The 24,992-nt window shown below is 37.8% G+C and overlaps 2 protein-coding genes across 2 annotated transcripts; one reads left to right on the forward strand and one right to left on the reverse strand.

The window, feature by feature from the left end:
* Positions 1-14,101, reverse strand: LOC136241747 (uncharacterized). Its single transcript, XM_066033045.1, has 10 exons — positions 13,984-14,101; positions 13,751-13,893; positions 12,132-12,293; positions 9,389-9,460; positions 9,244-9,334; positions 2,587-2,649; positions 2,485-2,531; positions 1,071-1,262; positions 344-407; positions 1-287 (listed from the first exon to the last, which is right to left on the reverse strand). Exons 1-10 carry the CDS (start codon positions 14,047-14,049, stop codon positions 123-125), a joined length of 1,065 nt encoding a protein of 354 aa, XP_065889117.1. The 5' UTR covers positions 14,050-14,101; the 3' UTR covers positions 1-122.
* On the forward strand, positions 14,068-24,992 carry LOC136241744 (intermembrane lipid transfer protein VPS13B-like). Its single transcript, XM_066033039.1, has 8 exons — positions 14,068-14,592; positions 14,836-15,821; positions 21,890-22,208; positions 22,458-22,684; positions 23,135-23,292; positions 23,907-24,040; positions 24,335-24,621; positions 24,892-24,992. The coding sequence occupies exons 1-7, from the start codon at positions 14,223-14,225 to the stop codon at positions 24,490-24,492; spliced, it is 2,352 nt and encodes a 783-aa protein (XP_065889111.1). The 5' UTR covers positions 14,068-14,222; the 3' UTR covers positions 24,493-24,621; positions 24,892-24,992.

Raw genomic sequence — 24,992 nt, forward strand, 5'->3', positions numbered from 1 at the left:
AAATGGTCAACAAATTCATTGGACACAAGAATTGATGTTAAAATTTAAATTTAGTAATAAATTAACAAATTCATTCAAAAAATATATAAAAATAAACAAATAAATAAATAGCAATTCTTTTATCACAAAAGAGAACACAACGCACGATTTTGTCTACGTTTATGTGTCCAGTCAGTGTCTACAACAGTAGCAATGTCATCTCTACCATCAAGTAGTATCTCTTGATCAAGATCAAACTGTGCTGTTAGTAATCTGTGATCTGAAGCTATGAACTCTGTAGGCCATTTCTGATTAGACATGATAAAAAGTTTGAAGCATGCATTTATTGCAGTAAATGTCATACCATTGTTCCATACTGCAGTGGGTGTACATTGACTACAACTGGCTTGACATGTAAACATTGTGATCTACATGAAGTACATACGTAATATATAGTTATACCATGTCCTCATATGTATATGTCCAAGCCCCTGTAGGCATATATCAGGCAAATCCTGAGTAGCCATAATACATGTCAGTGAGGAGTGCTCACTGGAGGCCCCCTATTGATTTTCTGATTTTTAGTTTGCAAAAAGATCAAATACCCTAATAGAACAGTCAGTTATTTTAATAGAGTAATCAGTATATAAATTTAGAATTAAGCTAAAATATCAAAATTTTCCTGTGGCCCCCAGACCCCCTAGCGAGATCATGTTTTACATGGTGAGTGTGCTTTGCACATTGTTGTACCTAGCTTAGAACAGAGCCCCCTATCTAAAAACACCTTTCTACGCCTATACAATTGACTATTGTTTTACAACACAGAAACGTCCTTTTCTGCTTGGCAAAGTCAGTAAAATGTAGCATATGCCTAACCTTTATAGAACAGATAACCTGTTGTTATGGTGTTTGGATCATTTTCTCAATAATGAATAATATAAAATAACCTCCTGCCCACATACAAACCCCAAACAAGTAATCAAGTTTGGCTGGCCTAATAGCTGGAACATTTCATACATTCAGTGACTACAACATTAAATCCTCTTCTGCATCTAAAATTTTATAGAGTGTATAATTTAAAGGGAACATACCTGTAGAACACATAATCAGCTGTGAACTCATTTCCCTTGTGGTCTTTATGTGTCACTGCTGGCTCCAGACCATGAACCTTAAGATGCGCTGACAAGAAGCCAGCCTCGTTAAGAAGGGAGTAAGTACCAGAGTCAGGCGATCCATTAAAATCCCCCATTAGAAGGAATGGACTATCTTTTCCAAGTAGATATCTACCACATTACATGTAAATTAATATAAAAGGTGAACTAGCTGGGTACAATGAAACACTGAGGTAGTCTTAATTCTTAATTAGGTCATGAAGCACATCTTAGCAATGATTAGATCAACATAACATGGAAACTATCACAATTGAACATCACTATAATATGTTCACGTTGAGCTGAATCCTCAAAAACATTTAATAACTCATGGATGCAATTACACATGATCTTGAAATTTGGCTCATTTGTAATACTGCTTGACCCGCTAAAAATATTTCAAAATTGTTTTATTCAAATGTTTGACATAATATTTACGGCCAATCAAAATTTTCACAATACATTTCCTATGGGGAAGCCATATAAGTACAGTGGCGATTACAGCCCTTTCCCGAACTTGTAATAGAGCCAAACCGTACGTGTCTGTTGTTGACACCTTTGCTGTTACCAATAAACACCTGGTTGGCTGAAATGTTAACTCCGTTGAGAAAAAATCCACTTTTAATTTTTAGCTGTTTTTCAGGATTCAGCTCAACGTGAACATACTATAACACAGATGACCTACTAGACATTTGCAATAATAGACATTTTGTGCAAAGATATTTGCAAGAGTGAAAGGTATACATGTAGATGCAGGCTATCTATTAACCAAGCAGTAGTGCAGACAAGCTTTATTTACATGACTCCAACCAGATGACTAGTAGCATTTTTCATGTTGCATTAATGTTTCTCTAACGAGTGATCATTGACAAGTAGTAAGAATTGTATCTGGTGATGAAAAAACTTGTCATTTGCTCTATACTTTGGAGGTGTGCATTATCTCTATTTGAAGAGTCAATGCTCTAATAGAGCATTTATATAATTCGATTCAAGACTACTTCCACAATTGAAACCAGTATAGTCACCAGGAACTCAGCTGTCAATGTTAAACATAACTTTTAAGTAAATTTTGTATACTAAGTACTACACCATCATGTATCACGATAATAATCATGATATAAAATTACATCATAATCACAATATAGAAATTTATCATGATAATCTCTATTATTGATATACTGCACATCACCACTCATATTGGGATGGCCTTATAGTTACAAGGTGGCCATCACTAAATCTTGAAAACCATAAAGGTACATATTATGTCTGATGCTTTTACTAGCCAATTTATTTTACTAGGAACATACGTACATACATACATACATACATACATACATACATACACTGTACATACTCCGAACGAATCTTTTCTGTACACGATAAGATTTCTTTGATCTGAGCCTAAATATCTCATCCAATAATAAAATATTCTTGATGTCGAAAGTGATAAAATTACCTGACGAATTTTCTCTGAAAAGTAATGATACTGATATTCCAGATGAGTTGTAGATACAAGTACCTTAACAACAGCATACAAAATGATACACACAGACAAACAGCAACACAGTAATTTGAGTAACAATATGTCAACAGCCAACACACAACATTCAAATACATATTCTCAATTGGAAAACATATTATAACAGGACAACAAATCACAAAAATAACTGGTAAAATACTCTAATAGTGCATACACTTACAATGTAAACCTGTTTACAAAGTATCATATAGCAAGTTTTTCTCGTGAGAACTTAAATTTCTTGTTTTGGGAACTTTGCAATATTAAAATTTGCGACATATTTCATCACGTGGAGTTTTGTTTTTCATGAGGTTTTTATAACTGTTGTGTTGGAACATTTTTACAACCAGCTGCTTGTTTATGTACAAACCAGCTGGCTGATTACTTGTAATGGCTTCTTCCCCTATGCAACATGTGCTTCTTTGCCAAACATCACTGGACAGCCCTATTTCTTGGCAATTTTCAGGCACCTGCATAAATTCATCATGGGTTACAAAGAAACATGGCTAACTTGCTTATTTCAGTCTAAATTTCACGGCTTTCCATCAAGGCATCAACACTTATTATGAAGTGGTTGCACAAACAAGGCACTTAAAAAATGAGTGGCAAAAGATCATGCTATGGCACAAAGCAGTTTACATTCTGACAAGTTTTCGAAGCTTAGTGGTAAAGAAAGGAATTGTTACTTATCAAAAATCGCTTTGTTAAGTGGTATTGATCCTTATACGCTGAAAAGAAGTGACTTGATTGGAGATTTATTTTATTTATTTTTTTTTTGTCTTGAAATTGATATATTTTGTGCATAAAATAAAGGACGCATATTTACAAGCACATGAAACAAAAGTGACTTGATTGGAGATTTAGCCATATTGCCACCTCTCAGGTACCACTGTTGCTGTTGTCTAGCTCATTGTGTCCACTTGCCTTGAGTAGCCAAACTGTTCAGTTTTTTATTGGCTTAATCTGTTACTTACAAGCCCACTGACAAAGAGAACATACCATACATCTGGCCACACAAGACGATGTTATACAGTGATGGCACTCACTGTACCTCAATCTACAGTTGACAGGACAGGTATGTTTTATCAGGGAAATTGCTATGAGAATTTGTGTATATTCTAATAGAGTAGGTGTATGTTCTATTAGAATATTTTGGATGAAAACTGGCATTGATAACTAAAGTACAGAAAATTTAATATTGTTGTATTAATTGCTTTGCACATGTAGCCATGGAGATGTTGTTACACATCTTTTGCACACCACAAGTTTTGTGACACTTGAGGAAGCTAGGAATTACAAGCCTCTTCAGAGCTTTCAATATTTCACTGCTGGATGGGTCATAGAACTTCAGTGGAGAATGTTGCCTTGTGGTTGGCAAAGTAAACCACAGCTATGCAATGACAACTTGTGACCATGGTAGTACATGTACTTCAGAAGTGCGGAGCAGTAGCCTGTGGTCACTGCACATGTATGGAAGGGCTGGGAGAAACATGTTCACATGCTGTTTTGGCTGGAATAAATCACAAGGAAAAAGAGAGGAGCAGAGTGCCAAATCAATGGTTGGTAACAAGATCTATCAAAAAGGTTCCATACCTGGAGCTTGCTAACATAGAATCTAAAAGGTTCCATAACTGGGGCTTGTTAACATAGACTTTACTTCTGCTAACAAAACTATGAGAAAGTTAACTTGTAAGCCAGAACCATTGGAAGAAAATGAACCAGTTGAAGTATGCAGAAACAAGCCAGCCAGCTGATGAAGCAGATGTTGTACAGCTTTTTGAAAAATGTTTGAGTGGTGAAATAGTTCCTAACATATTTTCCCTTGAAGATCAGCCATATTGCAAGTTGTTTTCAGACTCCACTACACACTTGCCACTGGCTGTTTGATCCAGAGCATTTAGAACAGAATTACATAGAATTAAATGAAGTGGTGTACATATGCATGGAATTCTAAATGTGACTCCAATTCAGCAGTCCCATTTAGAGAAGTTTACACAAGGCCAATCAAAATTCAGGCTGTGGATGAGGTACCACAGTGGATGGATAACAAGATCTCATCTATATTAAGCAGTGTACAAAGATTCACATAAACCTTATTGATACATGCAATTTGCTATCCTGAGTCAGTGAGATTTAAAACCTCTGCAATACAATATGAATGTGAACATGAATTAACATAAGGCCTTAGATACTTATAAACTTCAGCAGTTCAAGGTCTCAAGATCTTGCTGGCTTTGTGCTGTACATTGAAAAGGCTTATTTTGATGCAACCCCAGACCCCTTTACGTAATGCTTGTGTCGTGGACCTGGAGGTTAAGTGTCTAGAAAAGAATGACCAGGGCAATCTGGCATTGAAGCAAGAACATTCGTACTGCTATCAGTACCAGTTGCAGATGGTAACTACTTCAAGGGTTTTATAGTTTGGTTGGTTTGTGAAGCACTTCACGTTGAAAGGATTACTTTCAATAAGACATTCATCAATGAAAACCTAAAACAGGCTGAAAGGTTATTCTGGCTGGCCATCATTCCAGAATTACCAGGAAAATGGTTTACAAGAGACCACATCAAGCTGCTAGCTGTCGATTATGATGATGTTGTTCTGACCGAGGATGATGATGGAAGATGGAGTTTTCGTAAAACACCTAAAGGTTGTTTGATGATTGGATGTGAAGATCCTTCATGTGTCACAAAATGGCTCCACATGTCATGCCTAAGAATGAAAAACTGTCCCAAGAACAAATGGTTTTGTCCCAATTGCTATGCATTAAGAAGTGTAAAAAAGTCACACAAAGTCTATGAAAGAGCGAACTATGTATATGAATTGTTTAAGTGTCAATTTGTTGATGCTGGATTAGAAGAGACCCTCCCTTAGTATTGTTTCATTGTCTATTTCTGAATCACATGCTTCTGCTGAGTCTCCATAACAGAGAAATTTTACTACTAAAATCTCAACAAAAAGTGTCTCCAGTTATTGATGAAGTATTTACCTATCCCAACCCTTCAAACAAACCAAAAAAGGTTGGTGGTGTTTCTGCTATGCCAAAACATCTCTCTGGAGATCAAGTCATACAGTTTTTGGAGGAACATAAGCAAAGGAAACTACAAGAAGAAAGAGCGAAAAGGAAGGCAGAGAGAGAAATGAAGAAAAAGCGCCGTGAAGATGCTAAAGAAAACAACTTGAAAGGGGCGAGGGTGGGATTAAAGAGGAAGAAGAAGAGGGAGGGCACAATCCCAAGTGCAACAGTCTTACCACACACAGCCAAGTTACAAGAAGTGTTTCTAGTTTGAGTGCCACCCCTAGATGTCAAATGCAGAGTAGTTCTGATGAGAGTAATTGTGCATACTGCTTGTAAATTGTCTGAAGATTCTGTTTGGCCATGAGTGGCATGTGATACTTGCAAAACAAGGTACTACGATGCTGAATGTACAGAGCTTGATCCTGATGTCTACCCAGACTTAGACATTGTGGATTGGCTTGTGCCTAAGGCCAGTAAACTGTTATCAAATTCTGCTATAGCTACTGTATGTCTAATTGTGACCCAGTCTGGGAAAACCGGGCTTATCGCCTATTTAAAAGTGTTGAGAAACGCCGGTTTTAAGTATTTAGTGTGTTGTAGCTTGCCAATGGTTGAAGCTATGTGTACCAAATTTTCACACGTTTTACATCAATTCCTTACCTTCCAGAGCATCCACTGTGCAAGTAGTAAACAACTAAGTTTCCTGCCATTTTAGATAGTTTTTAAACCGAGGTTGACTGTATCAGGCGAGCTGCAAATTGGGTGGGAATCGGGGGCCCTGGAAGGCGAGCAAGATGGTGTTCAAAAATTGAAAAGGAAGGCCAAGGGATGAATTAGGCCAAGTTTTGGGCCATAGAGGTCTCAAAACTGGCTAAAATGAAGGGAAATTCACAGCAGAGGTACTTACTCAATACCACAGTGCTATAGAGCCACATACAGTCATCCCCAGGCTGACGAGAGCTCCATTGAGGCCCCACACCACACGTACGGATCGCCACTGGGCTTGGGAAAAGCAGCCAGCAAAACCAGACCACTCAAGTCTAGCTGATTTTGATTGTGGAATTAGATAGTTTATTCATGTAGCTTTGTGTCCTGAGTGAAAAATCAAATCTGCTGACATGGGCGATAAGACCGGTTTTCTCAGACTGGGTCACATACAACTGTGTCACGTGAGATCACGTGATCCACCCAATAATGCAAAGTTATAAACTGGCTGCTGTGGCTGTTCTAAGTGGCTGGCACTACTTCTGGGTGTCTTTCATGGCTGAAATCGGTAAGTTAGCTGTTCTGGAGTATCTGGCTATAAATCTGTAGTTGTATGTGACCCAGTCTGGGAAAACCGGGCTTATCACCTATTTAAAAGTATTGAGAAACGCTGGTTTTAAGTATTTAGTGTGTTGTAGCTTGCCAATGGTTGAAGCTATGTGTACCAAATTTTCACACGTTATATACCAATTCCTTACCTTCCAGATCATCCACTGTGCAAGTAGCCAACAACTAAGTTTCCCGCCATATTAGATAGTTTTTAAACCGAGGTTGACTGTATCAGGCGAGCTGCAAATTGGGTGGGAGACGGGGGGCCCTGGAAGGCAGGCAAGATGGTGTTCAAAACTTGAAAAGGAAGGCCAAGGGATGAATTAGGCCAAGTTTGGGCCATAGAGGTCTCAAAACTGGCTAAAATGAAAGGAAATTCACAGCAAAGGTACTTATTCAATACCACAGAGCTGTACAGCCACATACAGTCATCCCCAGGCTGACCAGAGCTCCATTAAGGTCCCACACCACACGTACGGATCGCCACTGGGCTTGGGAAAAACAGCCAGCAAAACCAGACCACTCAAGTCTAGCTGATTTTAATTGTGGAATTAGATAGTTTATTCATGTAGCTTTGTGTCCTGGGTGAAAAATCAAATCTGGTGACATGGGCAATAAGACCGGTTTTCTCAGACTGGGTCACAATTGATAATTCTGAATATCATTAGACTGAAATTTTAATCATTATACAGTTTGTATTCATTTTATTAATCAACTTGCCCAGGGTTTTATCCAATAAATAGAGCTTTTACCAGCTGTTGAAGTTCAAATGCCTGTGGAAAAGGATGAGCATTATATAAATCAACTGTCACTCAAATGTGCAGTAGTATCAATCCTTCCTAGTGGTAGTATAAGAATTGGAATAGGTACTGTATTACAGCCATTTGAAAGATAAGTGTCCGGAAATTGGTGGAATCACCCTAGTTTTACAAGGTCAGTACAATGTTTTTAAGTTACTGAGATATATCATATAAACAACTAAATGCCCGATAGAACAGGCATGTAGGGAACAGTCAACTACTCTAATAGAATAGTCAAACACTCACAGCAATAGACAGTCAACTACTCTAATAGAACAGTCAACTACTCTAGTATGGGTACGCCACTGATCGAGATGTTTTGCCATTTCGTTACCCCCAACAAAGTGTTCACTACAGATGATGGTATCCTCAGGCGGGTAGAAATCTTTCCTATTTATTGCACTCAACCACAATCTTCACTTCTTTTCGTACCGGAATGCTAAAAAATGTTATGCCTTTGTTCCTCCTAATCTCTGGTTCATCTGCATTCATATGCATAACAAGACCTCTAGTTACATCCAGTTGACAGTAAACATGGAAATGATAAGACCTCGAAACACCCGGAGTTTAATCAGAAAGCAGACTGTCTATGTTCCTACATTCTCTGTATGCTACTACCTACATATGGGGGATTACCATACTGCAGTGGTTTGACTATACAAGTTTCTACAGCAGAAAAAGAATAATGCACTTATCCCATAACACGTACAAATTCCACATGTTTCAGTTAAATGCTGCACCTGTGACATTATATGCAACCACGCTGCAACAAGTAACAAATTCATACGAGGAATTGTCACGAATTTGTCACCTTGTGAGATAAAGTGTCGCATGATTTTATTTTTGCAAGTAAATTTGTCCATGAGAAAAACCCGCTATACAGTACTCAAAGCTACTTTACTTTTGTCATATGCATGAAAAATATTTTTTTGCAAAATTTTATCTTTACTAGCCATTCCAAGAATTAACTGTGTGACTTGCTGCAACTTTCAACTACAGTAAGACACATTAAATCAAAGAACATGGTTACCATGTAGCCGTCAGTGCTGTAAAAGATTGCAGCGATATTCTAATAGAACAGTCACGTAAACCTGCCAATGAAACCACGTAGGTACACAAGCCATGACAAACAGTGAATGAAATTTATTATACTCATGTAACTTATGGTTAACCATGAACATACAGTATTTTTATACTAAATATTTTTCACTGAACAGTTACAACAACTGAGTCTATGGAAACATGTTGGTTGTCTAATCCAATGTTCTTTGGATTTAAGAGTGCTACTTAACTCCTGGCAGTAATATTGGCCACAGACATGATATACAAGAAGCTCACAATCACAGATTTCCTATTTGATGACTTAACTGCTACTGTGTTTATCTGCTATAAAATTTGCCAGGTAGTCAAGAAAATATGGACAGCCTACAATCAAAAAAATATTAAGAAGGTAATGTACATACCTTTGTTTTAATTGTTGGGACTTGTAGTAGTGCATGTAATGCCACTCTGCATGACGTCCCTGGCAACTCCTGAGTAACAGTTTTCACAATACTATAAAACAATAGCAAGAAATGGCTACAATTCCACTACAAGATCTATACTAACTGTATCGACTTGTCTATAAACATGGCCAGTCCTTCTTCTGTCTCTGCACGAGGCAGCTGTAATAAATTGTACCTAAAATAGCAAGATGATAAATGTACTTTAGCAAGAGTTTATAATGGTATGTATTAGAAGTTGTATGGTGCTAGACACCACAATATAAACTTTGATATTAGAAGTTAGCAATTTCAAATTTTAAGTAATAGTTGTATCATGTACCCGAGTGATTTGCCTGATATGTACACCCAAGCTCGAGGACTGTTACGAGAGCATGGGTGTACATATCAGGCAAATCACGAGGGCACGTAATACAACTGATATGTACCATGTAGACTAATAGTCTACTGTGGTGGGCGACTAATCACCCAAGCCAATATGAGGCAACCCACTGGATTTATTATAGACAGTCTGGTAAAATTTGATTATGGGTCAGCAGCAAGTAACGTTGCAGTTACGTTTGTTAACATAAACGGGCAAATCCTTTGAATATCATGGAAACACTCAATTTTGCGATTTAACAAGTGTTTCAAAGTTGCTACATTGTTTAACCACTGTTTACGTTTTCTAAACATCCAGAGGGGCAAGCTTTGCTGTAGAGTGGTTACCTCGTGATATACGAAAAGTGGGCGTGGTACGTAATCAAACACGCGGACGCGCGATTGTAAATTAACCATGACACAAGTTCTCACCTTAAACTTCCGTTTGTCAACTCGTAGGGTGGTAAGGGTGTTGAATTGCCTCCGTCTGAGTGCTGTAGAATGCAAAATCGGGTTCGTGGTTTTCATCACGTGAGCAATAATAAACTCCCACAATCGAATACTGCCAGGATTCTTATAAAAACAAACAACGTTACATCATCAGATATCAAGGCCATGGTACATTTAGGTTAAAGCCATGGTTTAACTTAAATGTATCATGGCAAGCCAGGGTTTATGAGATATGTACCCTGGAATTCTCCTTTGAAGTTAGGTGGTTTCATGGTACATGGTGCCACATTGCATGTCAATTTTAAAACTACTGTAGACTCCGGTTATTAGGCACATGCGCTTATAATTTTTGGAGGAATTATTTGTGAAATTTACTATGCTTGTTAAGCACATGCACTTATAAATTACAGTAAGGAATTTCTGCTGGGAGGGCATTAGTTGTGCCCACTACAGTCTTCAAGCGATTTTGAACACTAGTTAATAGCTTGCTTCAGTCTTGGTAACGGAAATCTTTAGAAGTTAGGTAGCGGTTACAGCTTATTGTTATCACAGACGGCAGTATCTGCTAGACACGGGCCTGGTGAGGAATCGAGTGTGCTGTGACATGTCTGATTCATTCTGACAACAATTCTATGTAGTACGAGGTGGCAGAGGCGATTTCAACTATATGCGCTTAACAAACAAGGGTATAGCCATCTAGTACAAGTCTACAATATGTGCTTAACAGGCAATATGCGTTTAATAACCATGTGCGCCTAATAACTGGAGTCTACGGTATGAAATCAACGTTCTAAAGTTCCAAGTTTGACCTGCCACATCAGATGATACAGTAAACCTGAGTATTAAAAAAAGTGTCTTGATTATCAAGGTGTCTTGATTATCAAGGTCAGTTTACATGCTAAGGGATACTTTGGGACCTTACCAAGTGTCAGATGTCCCGATTAACAGGTTCCACTATTGTATAACTGTCCATAAGGGCTCCAAAGAAACAGTGATATATATCCCATTTAGAAGTTGAGTTATGAGTTGACAAATGTATGCAGTTGGAAAGGCTGGCATTCAGTAAAAAAATTACATGTAGGAGCAGAACAACGTAAGTGGCAACAAAAGCACCTCATTGTAATGACCATGTCAAGTACACTGTAGGTCCCAAACACACCTTAAACCTCATCAATAAGACCACTTCAGTTTTGAGGCCAGTCACAAGGTAATGCTATTAATGCGGTACTAAACTTAGCAACATACAGTGGAACGTTGATCTGAACTTTGGGTAAACAAGACTGAATATGATCTTTTCTATATATTACAGTAGTGACTGTTCTATTAGAGTAGTTAAATTCACCTACTGTTTATAAAAACGTTACCACATTGTTTTACAGTAGTTTCACATACCATTTCACAGTTATGTTATCTTTCAAAATACTAGGCGGTTTGGAACAACTAAGGTTTTACTAACTACCAGTGTACCAAGTTATAACCACTCTTTATTATTTTACACTCATGCAGGTAGGTTGCTATAGCAACAAATGTATAGTATACTCTTGTTCACCAGTATAGGGACCTGCAAGAACGTTAACGCCTATGAAGCAGTGAGTCAAAACATAACACTAGAAATTCTGGCCTTGCATAACATACACACACACATAATTTATTATGACAGGAGCTATAACAATGTCACAAACATAACTATTTTAGGGAGAACAAAGTGTATGTTCTATTAGAGTATTTGAAGGAGCACTGGATAAGAATGTCACTTATTTTGTACTGTAGACCCATGGTTAGCTGAACTCTGATGGTGTGAAGCAGTGTAGTCCATTGTTATAGGCCTATTCATTTATATTGCAATGGTTCAATTACTCTATACCAACACTTTGAAATATCCTAGTTGATGACAATATTCAATTTCTAGTGAACAAGAGTTACTGTAGATAGCTGAGGAACTTTATTAACTGGATAATTAACATGCTAATGTATTTTCGTATGGTGTATTTCAATGTATTTCATGACAAAACCAAAACAATTCTATAGACAATTCTTACCTTGTCCCTAAGGCGTCATGAAACATGTCGACAATTCTATCATCAGTTGAGAATTCCTGCAGACAAAGCACATCCAACGGTCCTGCAGATTTTATCAGCTCTAATATCTCCCTTGTTCTCTTTGTGAACAGCTCTGGAATATCTATCTCCCTTCGTAGCCATCTAAACCAAACACAAAGCAGACAGTACTAAACTGTGCGTATTGCTCAAGTGTAGGGTAACAAGGATATTTTATATCCAATGGAGCTTGGGAGTTGAAGAAGGTCTATGTCTAAAAATCTTCATCTTAAATCTGTAGAATGCTGATGTGATGGTCATGAGGTTTTGAAAAAAGAAAACATGTTTTTTAAAATAATAGAGTCTTGATATTGTGCTATTATTACTATCCACATCATTTGCATCACCATTCATCAACCTTGCCACTCCCTTATCTACTAAAGCATGCGGATGTACAACACAAATTCTATTCAACCCTTACTGAAAAGGAATGCATTATGTCCTCAAATAGAAGAGAAATCCTTGATAATTTTTCAAAGAAAGTGTATTTGTATAGCTTAGTTCGTTGATAGAAATGGCATTATGTACGTGCGTACAGTGAAACCTTATCCTCTGCAATAAGACCACCTCATTATAGTTATCATGTCAAGTAGGTCCCAACATAGTGTAACTCATAACCTTATTCCTCAATATTGAGATTAAATCTTTTGGCCCCAAAACGACCCTACTGATAAGTTTTCGTTGTGCAGTTTTAGTACACCATCAGGAGCTCGTAATCGTCACAACGCTTAATCGTTATAAGCTTGTGACATCATTCATTATGGTCAGCTTAAAATACACTCATTTTTTATGGTTTATTACCACACACATATCTAGTCTTGTCCTCGCAGACCCATTCTCCAGGGTGGCGCTTATCGATTAGAGATTATAAGCGCCCCCTCCAAAAGGGTCTGGTGAAATGCCCATACCATTTTTGTCCGAGAAATCACCAACTCTGGCGAGTAATAATTCGAGTTTAATAACTACACAAGAGGTGACGATTTGAGGTAAGCTTTGCTTTTGTAAAGTCTGTACTGCGCAGCCATAAAATGATAAATACTGTTTAATCGTCACCTTTTGTAAAATCTTGTGTAAGTATTAAACACCAATTATCACTCGCCAGAGTTGGCAATTTCTCAGACAAAAATGGTATGGGCATTTCACCAGACCCTTTCGGAGGGGGTACTTATAATCTCTAATCAATAAGCGCCACCCGGAGAACGGGTCTGCGAGGACGAGACTAACACATATCAGCTATTACTGTGTACAAGAAATACATATGTAAAAAATAACACTTATTCATTCTCATGTTGGAAGAAAGTTGGTCAAATTCGTCAATTTTTAAATCATCAAAGTCATGCATGAGCTAAAAACATTTCTTTTTTAATTTCCATCAATTCTGATAGTGTTCATATTTGTCCTTTCCTTTCTGCTGTACAGTATAGTCGGGTCAGGCTAAACAATGATGTACTCAAAGTTTGCAGATTCATGCCACTGTTGTCAAACATGTACAAAATTGTTGAAATATACAGGTAATGTCACATGACTGTGTGGAATTCACCATTATCATTTCAAACACTCACCTGCTGGCTTGTTTCTTGGTAAGCCGCTTATGGCATGGCGCCAAAATATTGAAAGTGGCCACAGTAAATGTATTCCCGCTATTAGAGACCGCCATGCTGCTACAAGTACGCTTCTCTCTTCGTATAATCCCCCGAACAAGTCTCTGTAGCGGCAAAAAGTTCACCATTTTGCTTTTCATTCAACAGTAAACTTCACAGCTTCATTTGTTATATTTCGTACATTATATACGTACTCTATAACAACGCAATAGCGTGCGTGACGACCATAGTAAGGTTTCCCTTCCTGCGCTAGTGATCATTAAATGGAAATAGTGATCTTTAAATAGAGTAGCTGGTCTTTAAATAGAGCAATTTTACTATTTAATAGAACAATGATAGGAGTGAATAGGGGGTGAGCTTTATACAAATGGATGTGCTATTTGTTATTTAATTATCTAAGAGGCGAGTTACATTTGATAGAAACGGGTTCATAATGCTCGAGCGTTACATAACTCCGTTGTTAACGTCTTATCTTGACAAATATGTGAAGAATATTCAACCTACAGACTTGCAATTATCGTTTTGGGGCGGAGATGCAGTGCTAAGGAATTTAGAACTTCGCCTTGATGTATTAGAGAAAGAATTTGGTTATCCGTTGGCCCTGCAGAGCGGCCATATAAAGGAGCTGAGAATACACGTACCATGGACCACGTTAGGATCAGAACCAGTTGAGATAAGCATCAGTGATGTGGAGATAGTTGCTATAGTAAAGGAGTCGTGGAGTTCTGGGGCCGATAAAAGTGGCTCCCAGGATTTGAGTAGTGAGGTTAAGGAAACGATCAAGAAGACAGAACTCAAACAAGGTGTGTATGTTGTATGGATTAGGTGCTGTGAAGTTAGCTGGTCTTACTGTGTCATTAATATTAGTTTCTTTGATTGTCATTGTACGTGTAATGTGATATCTGCTGCACCTGTATCCTGTGTTATGCATTGTTTACACTGTGCGTACGTGCGTGCGTGTGTTCATAGGTAGACACACATCAAACATGCACACTAAAGTATTCCTGCACAAATGTTGTTGCTGATATACACATATGCACCTATAGGTAGCAGTGATCAGGCTCCTGGCTATCTCAGTGGCCTACTAAACCGCATTCTCAGCAACATTGTCTACCACATTGACAACTTTATTGTCAAACTCATGGATGATGACATTGTGCTCACCATAACTGCCAAATCGCTTGAGTCCTTCAGCACCAATGAATTCTGGAACAGAATGTTCATATACACTGACTCCTTACAAGGAACCTATTCACTACATAGTGAGTTTATATGGAGTAATGTGGTACTCTATTTGGACCAGTTAGGAGCTAGCGGACAAATTGAACAATTTCAGGAATCGTTTGTTAGTAACTTTTGCTTCACCATGCGGACACAGAAGGACTATCAAGGTGGTCATCAAGTTTCTAACACAGTGAATTTTCTCAGTGATGTAATGAATTTCTCTCTAACGGAAACACAGTATTGTCTGTTTATGCGTATTCTAGATAGACTGTTTGCTCTATACTACTCCACAAAAAAGCTAAAAGGTAAAGATGAGGATACTTCAAGCCCGGCATTGTCTTCGGCATCCCAGGAAGAGAAATTTTTTGATGTTGAAGAAGAAGTTGACGGAGTACTGCCTTCTTCAGAAGAATCAAAGGAAGAGGTAAATGCCTCATCAAGCTGGACCAATTGGGCATGGTCTTTTGTAGCTAACGTTGAAGACATGGATGGTCAAGCAGACCTGACCACCAAACCACCTGAGTCTTCCTTCCACTTGTGTATTCTGGTTAATGAAATCACTATTGACTTCAAGCGTACTTGTAAGAAAAGCCAGGGAGTGTTTTTTGCTGCACCAAAGATCTCTGCTCAGTCTGTAATACTGTTTCACATTGATGGGCTCTTGTATAAAATTTCTAGCGATCCGAGTACAGAATTCTGGGGCACTTATGCTGGTTTTATGTCCGTATGGGCTGAACTGACTGGTGAGTGTTGCTGTACAAATGAAGGAAAACCTGAAGCCTCTCCTACTAAGAAACTACAGGAAGAGGTATGTGTGTAAGTGAATGTATATCTGTTCCTCTTGTGTATGAATTCTTTAAGAGGAAATTGTGTTTAACTTGGTAACACATCCTAGTCACTAAGGTTTTGACCCTTCCATTTTAAATGGCTTGTAGCGCATACACTCAATCTCACAATGTGCTGCATAAAGTAACACAGGCATGCAAGGACATTTGATTTTTCGGTGTGTATGAACTCATGACGAGGTGGGGTATAAATATGTCACAATGGGTTGATTTTATGATGGTATAAGCATATTTTGCACTTTCACTGCCATTATGAAAACAACCATCAGTCCAACTTATTTTTTACTTTCATACTTGTGTAAAATGATCACTACAGGAATTAAATGCACGTACTGACTAAAGATAAATAAATAATGTATATATCCATAATTATGTGGTTGTGTGGTTGTGTGGTGAACTAAAACTGAAATGCATACAACAATCAGGAGACACTTGCATACATAGTATACTCTGTTATACTCATTCCTTGTGTATTCATGTATTGGTACCACCCCCTATTGGTACCAGGTGGTGGTACCAATCAATCTTTCACAGTTGTCTCTTGCAAAAACCTAGATGCAGGGACTTGACAGCTGTAGTAAAATTTTATGTACTGGTATGTACAATATTGTTTAAAGTATTGCAAATGTAATGCAGATATTTTTGCATATCAAACAGTACGGTAGTACTGTTTAAGTAGGAATCTCCCCCGAAATGACACGTGCCACCAAAAATATTGCCTTTTAAAAATCAGCTTAGAAACTTCTTATGCGACAAAAACTACCTTTATGGAATAATATTAATCCATCTAGCATCAAATGTAGCGTTAAAAACAACAAAACACTTACAGGTGGCCGGATATAAAATTTTTAAAATCGCCCAAAACTCCTATTGTAGTCTCACTGCCTCACTCACTGCCTGACCACAGTCACAAGCTTAGAGCCCAAATGAAGCAGTGCACGGTCACCATTGTACGCCACAACAACAAACTCACTAATAGGATGTGCCTTTTGGGGTTCCGACAAGTGTACGCCCTGTGCACCTTGTCTTTTCTTTTATCTTCAATCAGGCTGCTTGTCTTCTTCATCCAACGAAGCCATATCAAGGTGTTAATTTTCCATATCAACACTTTCTTTAAGTAGCAAGATAGACGCCACAAAATCACAAAATTAATTAAGGCGCTTAGACTACTCTACTGTACAGAGGTACCAGTACTCCACAATAGGTCACAACATCACACCCATTCTTTATTCTACGTATTATCCATCTATCGAGACCACGATGACCACGCCACTTTTATGCTAACTGTATTTGTGACTACACACCTTCAAGTTGGTGGGTTGATTCAAGATACTCTAGTCTAATACTATGAACCAATCGAAACCATGATGACCACACCCCTTTTGGGGCAAGCACACATTCGTAGGCTGACTCGAGATACTCTAATACAGCAGTCACCCTAATAGAACAGTCACATGTTTATAGCTAACTGTATGCTTTATCAAAAAACTAAACAAATAGTATATTAAAAATTATAAATTTCACAATGAAGTAGGAATCCAAGCGATAAAAAGTAGTGAAACGAGATGAACAATGGTAGCTATTACAGTATAGCTCAGTGGGAATTCCTACTTTGGCACTGAACATACTGTGCCAAAGTAGAGATTTCCCACTGAGCTATACTGTAATAGCTACCATTGTTCATCTCTTGTTTCACTACTTTTTATCACTTGGATTCCTACTTCATTTTTAAATTTATAATTTTTATTATACTAGTGTATGTGCTGAGCTGTCTTTAAAAGCACGCGTGAGACAATGCATTAATTACTAGTGGGAAATGCAGAAGGCAGGCTGGACTCAGCTTCACCTGACTAACTTTATATTTGTTTCATGTGCTTGTAAATATGCGTCCTTTATTTTATGCACAAAATATATCATGAAAAAAAAAAATTTAATTACTAGTGACAATATACTACTAGATGAACAAAAATTTGGAAATTTTAAAATGGGAATAGGGATCGCTGAAAAAAGCCATGAAACAAGAAGGGATCGCTGGGGTGGTAGTGTAAAGCACAAATCCCTATTATGACTCTCTGTTATAAATCTTTAGTTACATGCTCTGTCATTTTGAAGTGAGTCAAAATAGGGATTTGTGGTTTACATTACCACCCCAGCAATCCCTTCTTATTTCGTGGCTTTTTTCAGCGATCCCTATTCCCATTTTAAATTTCCAATTTTTTATTCATCTAGTTTGTGTGCTATTTTTTAATCCAGTAATGGATTATGAAGAAGACTGTTGTGAATAGTGCAATTTTGCATTCTGCATAGTAACACTGTCAACGTTTCAGTACACACATGAAACTAATCAAATTGCAATGTGCATACAGACTGAGAGTCTCCCAATATGAGCTACAATTTACGTTACTGGTGCCTTTAATAGCTGTCAAATTCAGTGCAAGGATTGTTGTTATACACTTGGCTGCATTATTAGAGTATTTACATGACTGCTCTATTAGAGTATTTAATCTGGATAACCCGCCCACGTACAATGATTACGGAGCGAATAAACTACCTTATAACAAAGTCATCAGCCCAGATTAAGCTTCCTGGCCTATACAGAGTTTAATAAAGACAGATTCTATTAGCCACAAGCAACGCACACCAAAAAAACTTAACTTATAGTGCAATCTTGTATGGCTTCTCAATTATAATGGCGTTTTGGCAAGAAGAAACGGCCCGGTTTGGGATGTTTCCATCCGAAAACGAAATCAAAAATAGGTCATGGACATGCACAATGATCCATTCAGCAAGCCTTGCTACTTTTTATCCCAGGATTCTCCTTGTAAACTTCTGTGAAAGAATAATATTATAATAGTAATATGACCAAATGGGCATATTTCAGTTTTGTCTGAAGTACACATACTGTTTCCTTTCACGTGATACTTACTAGTGGACCTATACACATTGCAAAGAACCACCAGAGGGTTGTTTTGAGTTGAAGGATGCTTTTCAAGGTGGTTTTTAGGTGTGCGTTCTATTAGGATTTTTGCAAAAAACATGGGCGATCCCTATTATGAGCTCACTATCGTGGTTCATGATATATGTACAGAAATATGTATACATTTGTTAGTGGTATCGTATTGCTTTGCTCACTTATTATTTATAGTACTTCTCTTGTTTAGAGGCTTGTATAAAGACGACTGTGTAATTATAGTATTTGTCACTGTTGTGCATGCTATTGGAGTTTTATTAGAATACTTAAATAGTTTTGATACTTTTGTATATAATTGAATGGGCCTCGTTTATCTAAACAAATTCACTTTTGTGAACACCTTTATCCAACTTTAGGAACAGTGGTGTTTGAAACTGCTACACAGATTTGTGTTTCATTTGTTATCCTAGACTGTACATAGAATCTATTATTAAGAGTACTAGTCAGAAATTGTAGTGTTTCCATGACATTGGGACCATCACAAAACAAAACAACAATTTGGTCTTTTCCTTCTAATCATGGACTAATGGTTCTTTTAAGTGTTCAGTTAAAAGAATTTATTCTTATAGTTGCAGACTACTATTATTCTTAAATACCATGTTACTTTTATCTTGCAAGAAGCTGTAGCTGGGTGGCTGTTACTGTATTTCCATGTGAGAAGTCAAGGTACTGTCAATCTTGAACACCTACGCTGTGTTATGATGCTGTCCTGCCATTTGCTAACTTCTCAGGATCCACCTAGTAAATGCTTGCTAGTTGTTACCTGCTTGTTCCCACCTTTTTTTTCTACCTTGTAAGCCTGTGCTGTAGAGCAAAGCTGATCAAGAAGTTAGTCTGTGCTGCTCATCAAGAGAACAGTTCATGGACTGTTTTGTGTGCACAGCAAGTTGATGAGTTGCTGTAGGCTTGCTCATAAAGTGATATCACAATTTTAATATGTGTTTCTGTGTAAATAGCAGTTTCTATATATTTGGCTATTCACTCCATTAATAAACAAGACCATTTGCAGTTGCTACGATGTCACGAGTTGGTCTGAGTGGCTCCACTAGAGGGTGATGAGTATTAACTTACTGTATAGTAGCAGGGCCACTCTGTAGGTTAGTTATCAAACAGTGCGGCATTTGATTAAGAAGACAACATGAGATCAACTGCCTTGCCCAGACATTCAAAGGAAATCAGCTTAGGTGCTTTCTTTGTCACAATCGGATACCAAGTGTTGTTGTTTTGAAGATGCATCTAACCTGTGGTGTAACTTGGCAAGTAAAGATTCCACTTCTCTGAACTTGCAGCCACAAGTAGAGGATACCTTACTCCTTCAATTTTAGTCAGACTTAAAGTTTGTAAATTGTAGCGTCTGTGTGCTAGAAGTACATTTTTAAGAGTATGCGTACTTATGAAATTTCAATGGCTTCCAGTATAAGCATATGGTGGGGTGGGTTTTAAATGTAACACAGCTATTCTTCAGTTTTGCCATAATACGTAATCAACTTGTGTCAAGCTTTAAGAGTTATTACACATTGTCTGTGCTGAGTTTTAAGTGTGAGATTGACAGGTTGTGCACTGGGAAGCATACTCACAATAATTGTCTATGCTTCTTTTGATCTCATAATTTAAGAAATATATCGGTTAAACCCCCGGTAGCTTTGTGCACTATGCTGTTCCTAACAGTCCACAAGGCCAGTATCAACCAGCAAACGTGCATGGTATCTTAGGTGAATGCTGTTCCAACGTTTCACTAGTAAGCCACTTAGTGAATATCATAACTGTATGGATGTGTGTACGGAATGTGATACTGTAAGCTATATTTCTAATAAACACTGGAATCACATGTTATACAAGAGTTTTCACTGGAAATCAACTTGTGTACAAGGAACTACAGCCCTATAAAGGCTTAGTGTACAAGGAACTACAGACCTACAGTATAAAGGCTTGGTTTTAGCATCCCAGCAATTAAATGGACACATGCATGTGTTCTATACCTTGCAATGAGGTATCTGGCATATAATTGACCCCATTCATCTGGCTGTCGTATGGATAAATTCAATACGGATTTACAACAGGGTGGGGCTCTCTGTTACAGTGCAGGGCTCTCTGTTACAGTGCAGTTTATTTTATCATATTTTATTATTATTAAAGTGTCTCCTTATACTTTACACATATACATATGCACACTTATATTTTATATAGTACACAACTCTGTTATTCAGCATATATTCATTGCCTTGCATTAAGCACAACCACTTTGCTGCACTTCCGATAGTAAGAAAATATTTTATCTCTCTTATTTCCTTGTTGTGCAGTCCAAAGCATAGTGAATGGCTTAGTGTTTGGCATAATATAAAAGGAATAACTATCATTTCTGTGACTTGAAGTTGTGTTAGTGGTGAAGTGAAACTATTTATAATTCCATATATTGAAAATGTAAGGAAGTCCAACACTACATCAATCCCACCCACAGACACGATAGGCTTTACCATCTTGCTTAATGTCTCTAGTGACTTTCAATGTGTGTTCGTTGCTTTTAAAACAAGCGATGAATTTAGTGAAGGAATAGATGTCCTTGTGTATACTATACTTCCTTCCACTACATAAGTGCCACATTGCTGTGGCTGCTTATACTTGGCACATCCACTAATATGAGATGGTATTTTTAAGAGATAGTCTAAACATCCAAGTTGTATAAAAAGGTGCGACCTCCGAAAGCCTCAGTGAAATTGTCATTAACATCATGAAATGGTTGCCACCTTTGATTTCACAACTTTTTTGAAGGACGCACCTTTGTTATACGTATATATAGTGCTTGGCTATTGTATTTTTACATGTTTTAGCAACATATCACAACAGAAATACCATTGTATGTAAAAATATCTTCCAATACTGTCATTGCATTGTGCTTGTACTGTGATAGTCAGTGATACAAGCAATTATATCGGCTCTAATTCTCGCCCCATATATATATGTGCATAAACGCCTAGTGCGTTTATTTGCTCCTGATTTTTCTATGTTTGCTAACCAATAAAACTTGCTGACGCTACACACATATTTTCTCATTTCCCATAGTGTACAGTTCTCACAATTGGTCCTCATGGCAGAGACATGGTAGACAAGTCACGTCTCTTACATGGAACATTATTTGACACAAGCACCAGTGTTGACGCTGCTGCTGCCTCGCATGCAACCACCAAGGAGGACTTTGCAGCATTCTGGTTTAGTTATGACTACTTTTATGTCAGCAGTGAACGGACTCAGGAAGAGCTAGAAGAACATTTTGATATTGGTCAAATGAATGTTGTACTGTGTGCAGAACTAGTACACTTCTGGCAGCACTTCTCAAAGGCTCGTAGTGATTCACTGGAAGTCAACCCATCCTTGTCTGCTAGTAAGTTTGTAAATGATATATTATTTTAAATAAACGGGAGCTCATCAAACCCTATAGACAAGTATTCTTTGTCCATAGGATTCAATGCACTCCTGATATAAACAAAGATTAATTCACCTCAGTAGACAAAAACTTTGGTGTTTAATGACCGCTTTTCTTCCTTATGCACATACATACATTACAATGTATACACATGAGGACACGGTAATAAATACATAAATAAAAACCTGTAATAATAATTATCCCCAGGTATGACAGTTATCGGTGATGTTGATGCTCACACTGAAGTGTACACTACTATCAAGAACAGTATCATTTATCTACCCACAAACAGTCACCACTGCTATACCACTGGTAGTCACCAGTCCACCTGTGTTAGGATTGATACTGAGGGGTATTTTGCACACACTAGTAAACCAATGTACCCTGGAAATGCTACCCACTATCACATCCAACGTACAAAGACTGAGTATAAGGTTATTGGAAAATCATGTGTTTTTGCTGTATATCTTGTGTAGTTCATGTGTAGAACTCGGTAATGACCATACAAAACCATTTTATATTTTTTAGGACAAATTTTTGTTCCTACATACATACAAACATACAGCATGTATGTAGAAACTGTAAAATATGGCTCCTAAGAACACGTAATTGTTTGCCTTGAGTTTTTTGATCAACACACTTTTATGTTTACAATACAGTGGAACCCCTCTATTCGGGACAGCTTGGCAACATGCTAAGGTATCCTTTTTAAAGAGGTGTTCTAGATCTAGTAAGTGCATGTACACTGTACTACAAGTACAGATACATGGGGAAGTGTCCTGGTTATCAAGCTATCCACATTTCAACGTGTCCTTTTTGAGAGGTTCCTCTATACACACCTTTTGTGCTGTATGTATGTCATGTTAGTGTTTCCTAATCTATAGTTGTTGGCGACTACTGCTGCTTTGTCAGTCATATCAGAAGGTTGGATTAAGGCTGCTGGAGGTGACAAGGACATTGTCACCACTCCCCCTGTTGTGGCGGAGATGACAAACCTGTTTGTTACCCGACACTGGCAAGACAATGGAGCAGACATCACAAGGTAGTGTTAGTAGAAATTATTGATAAATTTTGCATCATTTACTGCTACGTATGTGTCGTACAGGTGTATGCATTTACAGGCCATATTTTATGTTAGACTGTCAGCTCTGTGAACTGGTCTTACTGTTTGTTACATACACACAGAAATGTCAATGATGTATTTTGTTAATGTATATTACAGTACATTCAAAAGGCTCCTTGTTGTTTGTCCTACCATACAGCTAGAATTATTTTGTCCTTAAATTTTTGATTTTTTTAAGGATGCACAAAGAAATCAGTATGCAAATCAATGGACTGACTGTATTCTGCTGCTGTACCAGGTCTGGTGGAAAGAACGAAAACGAGATATTTTTGTGTTGTAGCATTGGGCTTCTTTCCGCACGTATTTTAAGCTCCTTATTTTATGATTTCTTTGTGAATATGCTCTATTGGCAGGATAGCATTATGGGTAATGACAGTGAATGTACAGTAGCTACTTGATAATAGTGGAATACAAATCGCACACCTCTTTGTAAAATACACTCTAACTGAACAGCTGAATTTTCTGTTCAGATATGTATATAGTGTACATGTTTCACTTACACATAACTGCATGCTGTTTGTTGTTCTATGCAGTTCATACACGGAGCTGAACTGTCCTAATGTTCTAGTGAAGTGCACTGGAAAGGAAATGGTTCAATTGATGGATGTGTGTTGGTCATGGTGTGTGGACACTGGTAATTATAACAGAGATCATTCTGATATCATTGGTGTGTGGTGTGTGTGTTTGTGTGCGTGTGAGCGTGCATATGTGTATGTGTGCGTGCGTGCATTCATGCATGTGTTTGTGGTGTGTGTACATACATGCGTGCACGTGTGTGTGTGTGTACTTGCGTGTATGTGTGTGCGTGTGTGTGTGTAGATGTGTGTGCGTGCGTGCGTCCGTAGATGTGTGTGCGTGCATGCGTAGATGTGCGTGCGTAGATTGTGTGTGTGTGTGTGTGTGTGTGTGTGTGTGTGTGTGTTTGTGTGTAGTATACATACATTCTTCTTTTCTTCTACAGACAATGGCACTAACAATGACAAGCTAATACTAGCCCTCACTGATGTCACCTGGCAGTATTCTACCAGTATGACTACCATCACACACTCTCTCATATTGCATCATCTCGACACTTCTATGTCATGTGATCCCCAACAACTATGCCATCCTCTAAGCTAATTCGAGGACCAGTGGTAACCAAAGGCAACAAAGACTCATTTCCCACCAACATGGGTACTTTGGTGCTACAAGACTGTGATGGAAATATACTTGAGGCATTTTGTGCATACCCAATAGGAAAAGGAAATGGTAAGATTGGAAAATATAAATTGCATGTTTTCCTTAACAAATACAAATGTCAGCTTACAGGGGGGGGGGGGGGGGGGGGTGGGCGTATGAGGCCATTAATTCATGTGCATGCAGAAGACTGAAATTGAACCAGTAGTCAAAATTTGATTATTTCATCCCCTATTTTTTTTAATTTCAAAGCAAAAGTTTTAAAAATTTGTAGTGTATATTTAGAGTAGTATATTGATTCTATCTGTATAATAATTAAGTTTATTTTTACTATTTGTGTAGAGAAGAATTTCTCAACAATACGTTTGAAGCTGGCAGGACTGTTGGCTTGTTTCCATCCATCACTGCTGTCTTATCTGAAGTCAATTCCACCTGATCTGTTA

This window comes from Dysidea avara, chromosome 12, assembly GCF_963678975.1.
Source record: "Dysidea avara chromosome 12, odDysAvar1.4, whole genome shotgun sequence".
NCBI classification, from domain to species: Eukaryota; Metazoa; Porifera; class Demospongiae; order Dictyoceratida; family Dysideidae; genus Dysidea; species Dysidea avara.

What these genes read in the sequence shown, in the direction of transcription:
- LOC136241747 (XM_066033045.1), bottom strand. Translation starts at nt 14,049, where the DNA reads ATGATCACTAGCGCAGGAAGGGAAACCTTACTATGGTCGTCACGCACG. An exon ending in CGCTATTGCGTTGTTATAGA is followed by an intron (nt 13,894 to 13,983) that starts GTACGTATATAA and finishes TTGCCGCTACAG; the next exon opens with AGACTTGTTCGGGGGATTAT. An exon ending in ACCAAGAAACAAGCCAGCAG is followed by an intron (nt 12,294 to 13,750) that starts GTGAGTGTTTGA and finishes TGTTTGGTTTAG; the next exon opens with ATGGCTACGAAGGGAGATAG.
- LOC136241744 (XM_066033039.1), top strand. Translation starts at nt 14,223, where the DNA reads ATGCTCGAGCGTTACATAACTCCGTTGTTAACGTCTTATCTTGACAAA. An exon ending in GTACAAAGACTGAGTATAAG is followed by an intron (nt 22,685 to 23,134) that starts GTTATTGGAAAA and finishes CCTAATCTATAG; the next exon opens with TTGTTGGCGACTACTGCTGC. An exon ending in AGATCATTCTGATATCATTG is followed by an intron (nt 24,041 to 24,334) that starts GTGTGTGGTGTG and finishes TTTCTTCTACAG; the next exon opens with ACAATGGCACTAACAATGAC.